The 15,829-nt window shown below is 34.8% G+C and overlaps 1 protein-coding gene across 1 annotated transcript in view; it reads right to left on the reverse strand.

Moving 5' to 3' along the window:
- Positions 1-3,100: 3,100 nt before the first annotated feature.
- AlaRS-m (alanine--tRNA ligase, mitochondrial) overlaps positions 3,101-15,829 on the reverse strand; it is a 29,035-nt gene continuing 16,306 nt past the window's right edge. Inside the window, exons 11-12 of the mRNA XM_081972152.1 lie at positions 3,464-3,677; positions 3,101-3,356 (exon numbers count right to left, since the gene is read on the reverse strand). Of these exons, the coding sequence (XP_081828278.1) occupies positions 3,153-3,356; positions 3,464-3,677 (418 nt within the window). The 3' untranslated portion in view covers positions 3,101-3,152. The remainder of the gene's footprint in view (positions 3,357-3,463; positions 3,678-15,829) is intronic.

Below are 15,829 nucleotides of genomic sequence, written 5' to 3' on the forward strand. Positions count from 1 at the left end.
TCCCATTTGAAAACTTAGTGGGGGTGGCTATGGCGGCAAAGGGGCTGATGGCAGAAACTCAAATCCTACGTAAAAAGATGTCCCCCTTGCAATCTTTGTTGACGTGTCTTAGCATTTTTTAACAGAGAAATTATTTTGGAAGATATTCAGGGTGGCTACTTTTCATTGAAAAACCCTGTATACCAATGTTTGGCACATGTGAAATCCACAATATCAGAATTTGCAACAGTAAGCAGCAGACGTCATTATACCACAAGACACGGTGAAAACTTATTAACACAAAGACACAGACTTACCTTAACCGACAAGAGCTACATCAATAACAGCATCAAACTGTACAACTCCCTGCCCAATGAACTAAAAACTTTTCCCTATGCTACATTTAAAATAAAAATAAAACAATTACTTTTAGATCTGTGTCCTTACTCCTTAGATGAATTTTATATTAGCAATAGTTACACCATATAGGTAATGTTATAGTTATGCTGTATACAGGGTGGTCCAGTTTTAAATGTCAATAATTCACCATTCGATAACCCATCAAAAAATAAGTTAACATACATTATGTCATTTTCATGAAAAATGCTTCTCAAGGAAAATACAGTCCATAAAAGTTCAGTTTAAAAAATCGTTTTTTTGTCTCTTGTCATAACTGTCAGACCGCTGGAGCAATTTTAATCAAATTTGGAACAAATACATATGAAATTAATACTCATTAGGTGATGTTAATGACGTTTGTCGAAACTATCTTTGTGTGTTAATTTTTCTACCTTATTTTCTACGTTACTGGATATTTTTCAAAAATTTCAATTTTTTTTACTTTACTTGTTCAATTTAACAAAATAAGTATCTTTTATTTGAAACTTTGTTTACGGAATAATTAAGTTATTACGTTCAAAGATCCAAAACCAACCCAACCCTACTTAAGAATTGTCTTGAAAACGGTGAAAATTGACCTAAGAAGCTTAAAAAATGTCTTTGTAGCCAGTTTTCATAGTTTCCAGGCAAATTGAAAGCCTTGACAATTGACTTGGAAACTGTGAAAATTGACTTGAAAGGCTTAAAAACTGTCTTTGTAGTCAGTCGTTATATTTTTCAGATAAGTTGAAACACTTTAGTAGTGAAAAATTGAATTGTAGCCATGAAAAACTACTTTATCTAGAATTTTTAAACTGCAAATTCACACATTTCAACCTTGAAAATTGACTTGGACACCAAAAAGTGACTCTGAACCAATGAAAAGTGACATCAAAAGCTTAAAATTTGCGTTTGAAGTAAGTTTTTATAATTTGAAATTACATTTCAATATTTTAGTCTTAAATACAGGATATTGACATTAGATTCATGAAAATTGACTTGAAGACTAATTTTTCAAGTTTTTTTACTTTGCTTTTAATTTGCTTAGAACTCAGGACTATTTTTAGGGCTATAAAACTGCTTTCATCTTGAAAAATCGTGTTTTAGGGTTATCTTCACCAAGTTTTTGACATAGCAGACTTAAAAAACTATTTTTACATTTTCCATAGGCTTAAATAACATGCCATTTTACGCTTTGTTAGTGTTAAATTGACTTCTAGGCGCTTCACTGTGCTTTAAGACTAAAAAATCGAATTTTAAGTATTTTTTATAGTAAAAATTAAGTTTCAGATACTCTTCATTGATAAAATTAAACAATTTTCGCATTAAATGCTACAATATTAGTCTTGAACACTAATTATTAGAATTAAATTAGTTCAAAAATTTGGACTGTAACCAGTGTTTAATTGAATAAAAAAAAGTTTGAATTGAATGACCAGTTTTACACTACCTATATAGTCTAAAAATTGAACGCCAGTAAACATTAGTCCAACAATCCGGTTTTTTGACTATTTTCAGTGTCAAAAATTAACTCGAAAACCTCAGAGATGACCAGATTTGAATCCTTTTGAACCATTTTAAAGTAAAAAATACAATAACCCAAGTAGACATTTTTGTCAATTTTGAATAATATCCAGTGAGCGTAGAAAATACTATCTATGAAAACAACTACTACTTTCTTTCTAAACAATTTTGAAGAATGTCATTCACATCACATAACGAGTACTCATTTCATAATTGCTTGTTCCAAATTTGATCAAAATTGGTCAAACGGTCTGACAGTTGTAGCAACTCTGGAGGTCTGTGTTTTCCTTGGGAAGCGTTCTTCAGGAAATTGGCATAATGCATGTCAACTTATTTTTTGATGGGCTATCGATTGGTGAATTATTGACATTTAAAACTGGACCACCCTGTATTGTGTAATTTGTAAAGTACATGTACCTTTGACAATGGTAAACACTGCGTACTTGAGCAAATAAAGCATTTATTATTATTATTATTGTCACGTTTAGGGGGTAGCGCAGGAAGAGAAACAAGATTGTAGCTTAAGTATGTGGTCTTTATTTATTACTTGGATTACAACGAATAGATCTTACCCCCAGACTAGGAGGGCCGCTAGCACCGCCGCTGGCGGGACGCGCATGGAACACTTTCTGAGAGGGGGTGTGTAGGTGCGTGGGTGTGGGGGAATGGGCGTAAGGCCTTCTGAAGTGCCGCCAAGCGGTACCCTCTCGATACGAGCTGGGTACCCCTATGTCCGGCACGCCCAAAGGATTTACTTAAGGCCCTGCAAGCCCTCTTGAAGTGTCGCCAAGCGAAACCCTCTCGATACGAGCTGGGAGCCCCTTTGACCGACACGCCCAAAGGACTTACTTCAGGTACTGATAGGTTCAAGAGTTCGGACGGTCACCTCAGGGTTGCGTAAGAACTCTCGTCTTTTCAGCCTGGATTTCCAAGAAGGTATCGAGCCGTCCGGGCACTAGAAAGTTCGGACTGATGCTCGAAGACCGACCTAGAGACCAGTAATCTTCGATGGCTTGAGACGCTGATTAAATACCCACATCGTGACCCCAATTTGCCGGTCTTGCTGATTCAGACAGTGCACTAGGGGAGACCGGGGCCCGACTAGGTAACGGAACTTAGTGCAATTTATGTTATTCGTGACATTATTATTATTACCAGTGGATAGTTGCCGTGCTTCTAGTAAATGAAACAAAAAGGTCACAGAAACTTACTCAAGAAAAAAAATCAACAATTTTATTACTTATGTATTTACAAAAAAAAAGGGTATGCGACTATAAATTGTCTTCGGCGTATTTTTTAGCATTCTCGAGGCTCTGGGCCAATAGATGGTGCCAGTCTTGCAAGTGGACTTTTTTCGCTTTCATGCTACAAACGAGGACGCCATCTTGGAGTTTTTGGCGCGTAATTTTGGCGTTAAAAATTGACGCCAATTGTTTAAGCCACGTTTCGGCGTCGAAGCCCTTGGATTGTAAATTCTGTCGCATTTCAATATGAATTAGGTTGAGTTTTTTAATCAAAGTACGCGGAAATATCACTCCTCACTTTAGAGGTTGAAAAGTGACATTTCCTAGTTAAAAAGTACCTTAGGAACCGAACATCGGGCCTTGACCATGCTATCCGAATATGCTAAAACGATCACAGGAATATCCGAGCACATTTCGGTGGCTCTTTCTAACGGCACCGATTCAAACATCATGGAACTACGTAAGTAATGCACCATGTATTTTTGATTCGATTTTGTAGTGGTTTGCGTCCTGTTCGATATGGCGTCGTACATTTCTATGTCTACAAAACTCCTAAAAGAAACCGCCAAGTCCATGGGGAACTCGATTATTTCAAAAGATACAAGGAAGTTTAAATTGGGACAAATTTGAGCAATTAGGAGTTATTAAAATGCTGCTTTAATAGTTATATAACAGCAACTTAAACCATTTTATTTATCTTCGAGTGAATAAACCGGTTTAAGTCACGTGTTTTATTTTTTTTTATGTTTTTTTAACCGGAAATATCCGATTTTTTTTTACTAATTTATTTGATAAAAGATAACTGAAAACAAAAGACACTTTACCATTGCCACTTTTCCTCCTCAGGACGTGATAATATCAAATTTTAGTTCCGACGTTTCGGTTTTTAGTTATTGTCATCAAATTTGATTTTTCTTATGGGCGCCATAATGGACTTTGCTGCTTTTTTTGCTTTTTTCTTCGTTTTGTGCTTATTTCAGTTTTTTGTGCTTATTTACTGCTATTTTTGTATGGTTTAACTAGTTTTTTACAAAACAAGCTTTTCAAGTTTTTAAAAATAAACTAAACTAATAACTGCTTTGAAAAAAAATTGCTATATTGAGATATTTGAAACGACAAAAACATGTTGCAAATGAAGTATCAATTTAAAAAATTTAACCTAACCTAACCTAACCTAACCCCTTTATATAACTGACCAAAAAATTTCCAAATACTCCTGAAGTAGTCTAAAAAAAATGTAAAAACATTCCAAAACTCTATAAAACCTCTAAAATGCATTACAAAGCAGCCTAGAACAGTCTAAAAGCTTCCAAATGCTTTTCAATTTATCTAGAAACTCTCAAAAGCGCTTCTAAAGCAGTTTAACAGCTTCCAAAAGTTTCTGAAACCGTCTACAAGGTTTAAAATGTCTTAAAGGCAGTCCAAAACCTTCAAGGCTCTTTAAACTGCCCAAATACCTTTCAAATGCTTCTAAAGTAGTCTAAAAAGGTTTTAAAACACTACAGAAACTGCAAAATATGTCTAAAGCCTTCCAAATAATCTTTAACTAGTCTAGAAGCTCTCACAAAATTTCAAAGCAGTCTAAAAGCTTCCGTATGCTTCTAGAGCAGTTTAAAAGCTTCCAAAAGCTCAAATTCACATGTTTTAAAAGCAGTCCAGAACCATCAATGCTTCTAAAGTAGTCTAGAAAGATTTCAAAACACTACAGAAACTCCAAAATGCTTCTAAAGCAGTAGGAAGTCTTTCAAAACAGTCTAGAAGCTTCCAAAAGCTTTTAAAACACGCTAAAGGCTTCCAAATAATCTTCAACTAGTCTAGAAGCTCTCAAAAAATTTCAAGGCAGTCTAAAAGCTTCCGTATGCTTCTAGAGCAGTTTAAAAGCTTCCAAAAGTTCAAATTCACATGTTTTAAAAGCAGTCCAGAACCTTCAATGCTCCTAAAGTAGTCTAAAATGATTTTAAAACACTACAGAAACTCCAAAATGCTTCTAAAGCAGTAGGAAGTCTTTCAAAACAGTCTAGAAGCTTCCAAAAGCTTTTAAAACACGCTAAAGGCTTCCAAATAATCTTCAACTAGTCTAGAAGCTCTCAAAAAATTTCAAGGCAGTCTAAAACTTTCCGTATGCTTCTAGAGCAGTTTAAAAGCTTCCAAAAGTTCAAATTCACATGTTTTAAAAGCAGTCCAGAACCTTCAATGCTCCTAAAGTAGTCTAAAATGATTTTAAAACACTACAGAAACTCCAAAATGCTTCTAAAGCAGTAGGAAGTCTTTCAAAACAGTCTAGAAGCTTCCAAAAGCTTTTAAAACACGCTAAAGGCTTCCAAATAATCTTCAACTAGTCTAGAAGCTCTCAAAAAATTTCAAGGCAGTCTAAAACTTTCCGTATGCTTCTAGAGCAGTTTAAAAGCTTCCAAAAGTTCAAATTCACATGTTTTAAAAGCAGTCCAGAACCTTCAATGCTCCTAAAGTAGTCTAAAATGATTTCAAAACACTACAGAAACTCCAAAATGCTTCTAAAGCAGTAGGAAGTCTTTCAAAACAGTCTAGAAGCTTCCAAAAGCTTTTAAAACACGCTAAAGGCTTCCAAATAATCTTCAACTAGTCTAGAAGCTCTCAAAAAATTTCAAGGCAGTCTAAAACTTTCCGTATGCTTCTAGAGCAGTTTAAAAGCTTCCAAAAGTTCAAATTCACATGTTTTAAAAGCAGTCCAGAACCATCAATGCTCCTAAAGTAGTCTAGAAAGATTTTAAAACAGTACAGAAACTCCAAAATGCTTCTAAGGCAGTAGGAAGTCTTTCAAAACAGTCTAGAAGCTTCCAAAAGCTTTTAAAACACGCTAAAGGCTTTCAAATAATCTTCAACTAGTCTAGAAGCTCTCACAAAATTTCAAGGCAGTCTAAAAGTTTCCGTATGCTTCTAGAGCAGTTTAAAAGCTTCCAAAAGCTCAAATTCACATGTTTTAAAAGCAGTCCAGAACCATCAATGCTCCTAAAGTAGTCTAGAAAGATTTCAAAACACTACAGAAACTCCAAAATGCTTCTAAAGCAGTAGGAAGTCTTTCAAAACAGTCTAGAAGCTTCCAAAAGCTTTTAAAACACGCTAAAGGCTTCCAAATAATCTTCAACTAGTCTAGAAGCTCTCAAAAAATTTCAAGGCAGTCTAAAAGCTTCCGTATGCTTCTAGAGCAGTTTAAAAGCTTCCAAAAGTTCAAATTCACATGTTTTAAAAGCAGTCCAGAACCTTCAATGCTCCTAAAGTAGTCTAAAATGATTTTAAAACACTACAGAAACTCCAAAATGCTTCTAAAGCAGTAGGAAGTCTTTCAAAACAGTCTAGAAGCTTCCAAAAGCTTTTAAAACACGCTAAAGGCTTCCAAATAATCTTCAACTAGTCTAGAAGCTCTCAAAAAATTTCAAGGCAGTCTAAAAGCTTCCGTATGCTTCTAGAGCAGTTTAAAAGCTTCCAAAAGCTCAAATTCACATGTTTTAAAAGCAGTCCAGAACCTTCAATGCTCCTAAAGTAGTCTAAAAAGATTTTAAAACACTACAGAAACTCCAAAATGCTTCTAAAGCAGTAGGACGTCTTTCAAAACAGTCTAGAAGCTTCCAAAAGCTTTTAAAACATGCTAAAGGCTTCCAAATAATCTTCAACTAGTCTAGAAGCTCTCAAAAAATTTCAAGGCAGTCTAAAAGCTTCCGTATGCTTCTAGAGCAGTTTAAAAGCTTCCAAAAGTTCAAATTCACATGTTTTAAAAGCAGTCCAGAACCTTCAATGCTCCTAAAGTAGTCTAAAATGATTTTAAAACACTACAGAAACTCCAAAATGCTTCTAAAGCAGTAGGAAGTCTTTCAAAACAGTCTAGAAGCTTCCAAAAGCTTTTAAAACACGCTAAAGGCTTCCAAATAATCTTCAACTAGTCTAGAAGCTCTCAAAAAATTTCAAGGCAGTCTAAAAGCTTCCGTATGCTTCTAGAGCAGTTTAAAAGCTTCCAAAAGTTCAAATTCACATGTTTTAAAAGCAGTCCAGAACCATCAATGCTCCTAAAGTAGTCTAGAAAGATTTCAAAACACTACAGAAACTCCAAAATGCTTCTAAAGCAGTAGGAAGTCTTTCAAAACAGTCTAGAAGCTTCCAAAAGCTTTTAAAACACGCTAAAGGCTTCCAAATAATCTTCAACTAGTCTAGAAGCTCTCAAAAAATTTCAAGGCAGTCTAAAAGCTTCCGTATGCTTCTAGAGCAGTTTAAAAGCTTCCAAAAGCTCAAATTCACATGTTTTAAAAGCAGTCCAGAACCTTCAATGCTCCTAAAGTAGTCTAAAAAGATTTTAAAACACTACAGAAACTCCAAAATGCTTCTAAAGCAGTAGGACGTCTTTCAAAACAGTCTAGAAGCTTCCAAAAGCTTTTAAAACATGCTAAAGGCTTCCAAATAATCTTCAACTAGTCTAGAAGCTCTCAAAAAATTTCAAGGCAGTCTAAAAGCTTCCGTATGCTTCTAGAGCAGTTTAAAAGCTTCCAAAAGTTCAAATTCACATGTTTTAAAAGCAGTCCAGAACCTTCAATGCTCCTAAAGTAGTCTAAAATGATTTTAAAACACTACAGAAACTCCAAAATGCTTCTAAAGCAGTAGGAAGTCTTTCAAAACAGTCTAGAAGCTTCCAAAAGCTTTTAAAACACGCTAAAGGCTTCCAAATAATCTTCAACTAGTCTAGAAGCTCTCAAAAAATTTCAAGGCAGTCTAAAAGCTTCCGTATGCTTCTAGAGCAGTTTAAAAGCTTCCAAAAGTTCAAATTCACATGTTTTAAAAGCAGTCCAGAACCATCAATGCTCCTAAAGTAGTCTAGAAAGATTTCAAAACACTACAGAAACTCCAAAATGCTTCTAAAGCAGTAGGAAGTCTTTCAAAACAGTCTAGAAGCTTCCAAAAGCTTTTAAAACACGCTAAAGGCTTCCAAATAATCTTCAACTAGTCTAGAAGCTCTCAAAAAATTTCAAGGCAGTCTAAAAGCTTCCGTATGCTTCTAGAGCAGTTTAAAAGCTTCCAAAAGTTCAAATTCACATGTTTTAAAAGCAGTCCAGAACCTTCAATGCTCCTAAAGTAGTCTAAAATGATTTTAAAACACTACAGAAACTCCAAAATGCTTCTAAAGCAGTAGGAAGTCTTTCAAAACAGTCTAGAAGCTTCCAAAAGCTTTTAAAACACGCTAAAGGCTTCCAAATAATCTTCAACTAGTCTAGAAGCTCTCAAAAAATTTCAAGGCAGTCTAAAAGCTTCCGTATGCTTCTAGAGCAGTTTAAAAGCTTCCAAAAGTTCAAATTCACATGTTTTAAAAGCAGTCCAGAACCATCAATGCTCCTAAAGTAGTCTAGAAAGATTTCAAAACACTACAGAAACTCCAAAATGCTTCTAAAGCAGTAGGAAGTCTTTCAAAACAGTCTAGAAGCTTCCAAAAGCTTTTAAAACACGCTAAAGGCTTCCAAATAATCTTCAACTAGTCTAGAAGCTCTCAAAAAATTTCAAGGCAGTCTAAAAGCTTCCGTATGCTTCTAGAGCAGTTTAAAAGCTTCCAAAAGTTCAAATTCACATGTTTTAAAAGCAGTCCAGAACCTTCAATGCTCCTAAAGTAGTCTAAAATGATTTTAAAACACTACAGAAACTCCAAAATGCTTCTAAAGCAGTAGGAAGTCTTTCAAAACAGTCTAGAAGCTTCCAAAAGCTTTTAAAACACGCTAAAGGCTTTCAAATAATCTTCAACTAGTCTAGAAGCTCTCACAAAATTTCAAGGCAGTCTAAAACTTTCCGTATGCTTCTAGAGCAGTTTAAAAGCTTCCAAAAGTTCAAATTCACATGTTTTAAAAGCAGTCCAGAACCTTCAATGCTCCTAAAGTAGTCTAAAATGATTTTAAAACACTACAGAAACTCCAAAATGCTTCTAAAGCAGTAGGAAGTCTTTCAAAACAGTCTAGAAGCTTCCAAAAGCTTTTAAAACACGCTAAAGGCTTCCAAATAATCTTCAACTAGTCTAGAAGCTCTCAAAAAATTTCAAGGCAGTCTAAAAGCTTCCGTATGCTTCTAGAGCAGTTTAAAAGCTTCCAAAAGTTCAAATTCACATGTTTTAAAAGCAGTCCAGAACCATCAATGCTCCTAAAGTAGTCTAAAAGGATTTTAAAACACTACAGAAACTCCAAAATGCTTCTAAAGCAGTAGGAAGTCTTTCAAAACAGTCTAGAAGCTTCCAAAAGCTTTTAAAACACGCTAAAGGCTTCCAAATAATCTTCAACTAGTCTAGAAGCTCTCAAAAAATTTCAAGGCAGTCTAAAAGCTTCCGTATGCTTCTAGAGCAGTTTAAAAGCTTCCAAAAGTTCAAATTCACATGTTTTAAAAGCAGTCCAGAACCTTCAATGCTCCTAAAGTAGTCTAAAATGATTTTAAAACACTACAGAAACTCCAAAATGCTTCTAAAGCAGTAGGAAGTCTTTCAAAACAGTCTAGAAGCTTCCAAAAGCTTTTAAAACACGCTAAAGGCTTCCAAATAATCTTCAACTAGTCTAGAAGCTCTCAAAAAATTTCAAGGCAGTCTAAAAGCTTCCGTATGCTTCTAGAGCAGTTTAAAAGCTTCCAAAAGTTCAAATTCACATGTTTTAAAAGCAGTCCAGAACCATCAATGCTCCTAAAGTAGTCTAGAAAGATTTCAAAACACTACAGAAACTCCAAAATGCTTCTAAAGCAGTAGGAAGTCTTTCAAAACAGTCTAGAAGCTTCCAAAAGCTTTTAAAACACGCTAAAGGCTTCCAAATAATCTTCAACTAGTCTAGAAGCTCTCAAAAAATTTCAAGGCAGTCTAAAAGCTTCCGTATGCTTCTAGAGCAGTTTAAAAGCTTCCAAAAGTTCAAATTCACATGTTTTAAAAGCAGTCCAGAACCATCAATGCTCCTAAAGTAGTCTAAAAGGATTTTAAAACACTACAGAAACTCCAAAATGCTTCTAAAGCAGTAGGAAGTCTTTCAAAACAGTCTAGAAGCTTCCAAAAGCTTTTAAAACACGCTAAAGGCTTCCAAATAATCTTCAACTAGTCTAGAAGCTCTCAAAAAATTTCAAGGCAGTCTAAAAGCTTCCGTATGCTTCTAGAGCAGTTTAAAAGCTTCCAAAAGTTCAAATTCACATGTTTTAAAAGCAGTCCAGAACCATCAATGCTCCTAAAGTAGTCTAAAAGGATTTTAAAACACTACAGAAACTCCAAAATGCTTCTAAAGCAGTAGGAAGTCTTTCAAAACAGTCTAGAAGCTTCCAAAAGCTTTTAAAACACGCTAAAGGCTTCCAAATAATCTTCAACTAGTCTAGAAGCTCTCAAAAAATTTCAAGGCAGTCTAAAAGCTTCCGTATGCTTCTAGAGCAGTTTAAAAGCTTCCAAAAGTTCAAATTCACATGTTTTAAAAGCAGTCCAGAACCATCAATGCTCCTAAAGTAGTCTAGAAAGATTTCAAAACACTACAGAAACTCCAAAATGCTTCTAAAGCAGTAGGAAGTCTTTCAAAACAGTCTAGAAGCTTCCAAAAGCTTTTAAAACACGCTAAAGGCTTCCAAATAATCTTCAACTAGTCTAGAAGCTCTCAAAAAATTTCAAGGCAGTCTAAAAGCTTCCGTATGCTTCTAGAGCAGTTTAAAAGCTTCCAAAAGTTCAAATTCACATGTTTTAAAAGCAGTCCAGAACCTTCAATGCTCCTAAAGTAGTCTAAAATGATTTTAAAACACTACAGAAACTCCAAAATGCTTCTAAAGCAGTAGGAAGTCTTTCAAAACAGTCTAGAAGCTTCCAAAAGCTTTTAAAACACGCTAAAGGCTTTCAAATAATCTTCAACTAGTCTAGAAGCTCTCACAAAATTTCAAGGCAGTCTAAAACTTTCCGTATGCTTCTAGAGCAGTTTAAAAGCTTCCAAAAGTTCAAATTCACATGTTTTAAAAGCAGTCCAGAACCTTCAATGCTCCTAAAGTAGTCTAAAATGATTTTAAAACACTACAGAAACTCCAAAATGCTTCTAAAGCAGTAGGAAGTCTTTCAAAACAGTCTAGAAGCTTCCAAAAGCTTTTAAAACACGCTAAAGGCTTCCAAATAATCTTCAACTAGTCTAGAAGCTCTCAAAAAATTTCAAGGCAGTCTAAAAGCTTCCGTATGCTTCTAGAGCAGTTTAAAAGCTTCCAAAAGTTCAAATTCACATGTTTTAAAAGCAGTCCAGAACCATCAATGCTCCTAAAGTAGTCTAAAAGGATTTTAAAACACTACAGAAACTCCAAAATGCTTCTAAAGCAGTAGGAAGTCTTTCAAAACAGTCTAGAAGCTTCCAAAAGCTTTTAAAACACGCTAAAGGCTTCCAAATAATCTTCAACTAGTCTAGAAGCTCTCAAAAAATTTCAAGGCAGTCTAAAAGCTTCCGTATGCTTCTAGAGCAGTTTAAAAGCTTCCAAAAGCTCAAATTCACATGTTTTAAAAGCAGTCCAGAACCTTCAATGCTCCTAAAGTAGTCTAAAAAGATTTTAAAACACTACAGAAACTCCAAAATGCTTCTAAAGCAGTAGGACGTCTTTCAAAACAGTCTAGAAGCTTCCAAAAGCTTTTAAAACATGCTAAAGGCTTCCAAATAATCTTCAACTAGTCTAGAAGCTCTCAAAAAATTTCAAGGCAGTCTAAAAGCTTCCGTATGCTTCTAGAGCAGTTTAAAAGCTTCCAAAAGTTCAAATTCACATGTTTTAAAAGCAGTCCAGAACCTTCAATGCTCCTAAAGTAGTCTAAAATGATTTTAAAACACTACAGAAACTCCAAAATGCTTCTAAAGCAGTAGGAAGTCTTTCAAAACAGTCTAGAAGCTTCCAAAAGCTTTTAAAACACGCTAAAGGCTTCCAAATAATCTTCAACTAGTCTAGAAGCTCTCAAAAAATTTCAAGGCAGTCTAAAAGCTTCCGTATGCTTCTAGAGCAGTTTAAAAGCTTCCAAAAGTTCAAATTCACATGTTTTAAAAGCAGTCCAGAACCTTCAATGCTCCTAAAGTAGTCTAAAATGATTTTAAAACACTACAGAAACTCCAAAATGCTTCTAAAGCAGTAGGAAGTCTTTCAAAACAGTCTAGAAGCTTCCAAAAGCTTTTAAAACACGCTAAAGGCTTTCAAATAATCTTCAATTAGTCTAGAAGCTCTCACAAAATTTCAAGGCAGTCTAAAACTTTCCGTATGCTTCTAGAGCAGTTTAAAAGCTTCCAAAAGTTCAAATTCACATGTTTTAAAAGCAGTCCAGAACCTTCAATGCTCCTAAAGTAGTCTAAAATGATTTTAAAACACTACAGAAACTCCAAAATGCTTCTAAAGCAGTAGGAAGTCTTTCAAAACAGTCTAGAAGCTTCCAAAAGCTTTTAAAACACGCTAAAGGCTTCCAAATAATCTTCAACTAGTCTAGAAGCTCTCAAAAAATTTCAAGGCAGTCTAAAAGCTTCCGTATGCTTCTAGAGCAGTTTAAAAGCTTCCAAAAGTTCAAATTCACATGTTTTAAAAGCAGTCCAGAACCATCAATGCTCCTAAAGTAGTCTAGAAAGATTTCAAAACACTACAGAAACTCCAAAATGCTTCTAAAGCAGTAGGAAGTCTTTCAAAACAGTCTAGAAGCTTCCAAAAGCTTTTAAAACACGCTAAAGGCTTCCAAATAATCTTCAACTAGTCTAGAAGCTCTCAAAAAATTTCAAGGCAGTCTAAAAGCTTCCGTATGCTTCTAGAGCAGTTTAAAAGCTTCCAAAAGTTCAAATTCACATGTTTTAAAAGCAGTCCAGAACCTTCAATGCTCCTAAAGTAGTCTAAAATGATTTTAAAACACTACAGAAACTCCAAAATGCTTCTAAAGCAGTAGGAAGTCTTTCAAAACAGTCTAGAAGCTTCCAAAAGCTTTTAAAACACGCTAAAGGCTTCCAAATAATCTTCAACTAGTCTAGAAGCTCTCAAAAAATTTCAAGGCAGTCTAAAAGCTTCCGTATGCTTCTAGAGCAGTTTAAAAGCTTCCAAAAGTTCAAATTCACATGTTTTAAAAGCAGTCCAGAACCATCAATGCTCCTAAAGTAGTCTAAAAGGATTTTAAAACACTACAGAAACTCCAAAATGCTTCTAAAGCAGTAGGAAGTCTTTCAAAACAGTCTAGAAGCTTCCAAAAGCTTTTAAAACACGCTAAAGGCTTCCAAATAATCTTCAACTAGTCTAGAAGCTCTCAAAAAATTTCAAGGCAGTCTAAAAGCTTCCGTATGCTTCTAGAGCAGTTTAAAAGCTTCCAAAAGTTCAAATTCACATGTTTTAAAAGCAGTCCAGAACCATCAATGCTCCTAAAGTAGTCTAGAAAGATTTCAAAACACTACAGAAACTCCAAAATGCTTCTAAAGCAGTAGGAAGTCTTTCAAAACAGTCTAGAAGCTTCCAAAAGCTTTTAAAACACGCTAAAGGCTTCCAAATAATCTTCAACTAGTCTAGAAGCTCTCAAAAAATTTCAAGGCAGTCTAAAAGCTTCCGTATGCTTCTAGAGCAGTTTAAAAGCTTCCAAAAGTTCAAATTCACATGTTTTAAAAGCAGTCCAGAACCATCAATGCTCCTAAAGTAGTCTAGAAAGATTTCAAAACACTACAGAAACTCCAAAATGCTTCTAAAGCAGTAGGAAGTCTTTCAAAACAGTCTAGAAGCTTCCAAAAGCTTTTAAAACACGCTAAAGGCTTCCAAATAATCTTCAACTAGTCTAGAAGCTCTCAAAAAATTTCAAGGCAGTCTAAAAGCTTCCGTATGCTTCTAGAGCAGTTTAAAAGCTTCCAAAAGTTCAAATTCACATGTTTTAAAAGCAGTCCAGAACCTTCAATGCTCCTAAAGTAGTCTAAAATGATTTTAAAACACTACAGAAACTCCAAAATGCTTCTAAAGCAGTAGGAAGTCTTTCAAAACAGTCTAGAAGCTTCCAAAAGCTTTTAAAACACGCTAAAGGCTTTCAAATAATCTTCAACTAGTCTAGAAGCTCTCACAAAATTTCAAGGCAGTCTAAAACTTTCCGTATGCTTCTAGAGCAGTTTAAAAGCTTCCAAAAGTTCAAATTCACATGTTTTAAAAGCAGTCCAGAACCTTCAATGCTCCTAAAGTAGTCTAAAATGATTTTAAAACACTACAGAAACTCCAAAATGCTTCTAAAGCAGTAGGAAGTCTTTCAAAACAGTCTAGAAGCTTCCAAAAGCTTTTAAAACACGCTAAAGGCTTCCAAATAATCTTCAACTAGTCTAGAAGCTCTCAAAAAATTTCAAGGCAGTCTAAAAGCTTCCGTATGCTTCTAGAGCAGTTTAAAAGCTTCCAAAAGTTCAAATTCACATGTTTTAAAAGCAGTCCAGAACCATCAATGCTCCTAAAGTAGTCTAAAAGGATTTTAAAACACTACAGAAACTCCAAAATGCTTCTAAAGCAGTAGGAAGTCTTTCAAAACAGTCTAGAAGCTTCCAAAAGCTTTTAAAACACGCTAAAGGCTTCCAAATAATCTTCAACTAGTCTAGAAGCTCTCAAAAAATTTCAAGGCAGTCTAAAAGCTTCCGTATGCTTCTAGAGCAGTTTAAAAGCTTCCAAAAGTTCAAATTCACATGTTTTAAAAGCAGTCCAGAACCTTCAATGCTCCTAAGTAGTCTAAAAAGATTTTAAAACACTACAGAAACTCCAAAATGCTTCTAAAGCAGTAGGAAGTCTTTCAAAACAGTCTAGAAGCTTCCAAAAGCTTTTAAAACACGCTAAAGGCTTCCAAATAATCTTCAACTAGTCTAGAAGCTCTCAAAAAATATCAAGGCAGTCTAAAAGCTTCCGTGTGCTTCTAGAGCAGTTTAAAAGCTTCCAAAAGTTCAAATTCACATGTTTTAAAAGCAGTCCAGAACCATCAATGCTCCTAAAGTAGTCTAGAAAGATTTCAAAACACTACAGAAACTCCAAAATGCTTCTAAAGCAGTAGGAAGTCTTTCAAAACAGTCTAGAAGCTTCCAAAAGCTTTTAAAACACGCTAAAGGCTTCCAAATAATCTTCAACTAGTCTAGAAGCTCTCAAAAAATTTCAAGGCAGTCTAAAAGTTTCCGTATGCTTCTAGAGCAGTTTAAAAGCTTCCAAAAGTTCAAATTCACATGTTTTAAAAGAAGTCCAGAACCATCAATGCTCCTAAAGTAGTCTAAAATGATTTTAAAACACTACAGAAACTCCAAAATGCTTCTAAAGCAGTAGGAAGTCTTTCAAAACAGTCTAGAAGCTTCCAAAAGCTTTTAAAACACGCTAAAGGCTTTCAAATAATCTTCAACTAGTCTAGAAGCTCTCACAAAATTTCAAGGCAGTCTAAAACTTTCCGTATGCTTCTAGAGCAGTTTAAAAGCTTCCAAAAGTTCAAATTCACATGTTTTAAAAGCAGTCCAGAACCATCAATGCTCCTAAAGTAGTCTAAAAGGATTTTAAAACACTACAGAAACTCCAAAATGCTTCTAAAGCAGTAGGAAGTCTTTCAAAACAGTCTAGAAGCTTCCAAAAGCTTTTAAAACACGCTAAAGGCTTCCAAATAATCTTCAACTAGTCTAGAAGCTCTCAAAAAATTTCAAGGCAGTCTAAAAGCTTCCGTATGCTTCTAGAGCAGTTTAAAAGCTTCCAAAAGTTCAAATTCACATGTTTTAAAAGAAGTCCAG

Source organism: Ips typographus, linkage group LG2 (assembly GCF_016097725.1).
Source record: "Ips typographus isolate SLU linkage group LG2, UJ_Ityp_2.0, whole genome shotgun sequence".
Taxonomy (NCBI): Eukaryota; Metazoa; Arthropoda; class Insecta; order Coleoptera; family Curculionidae; genus Ips; species Ips typographus.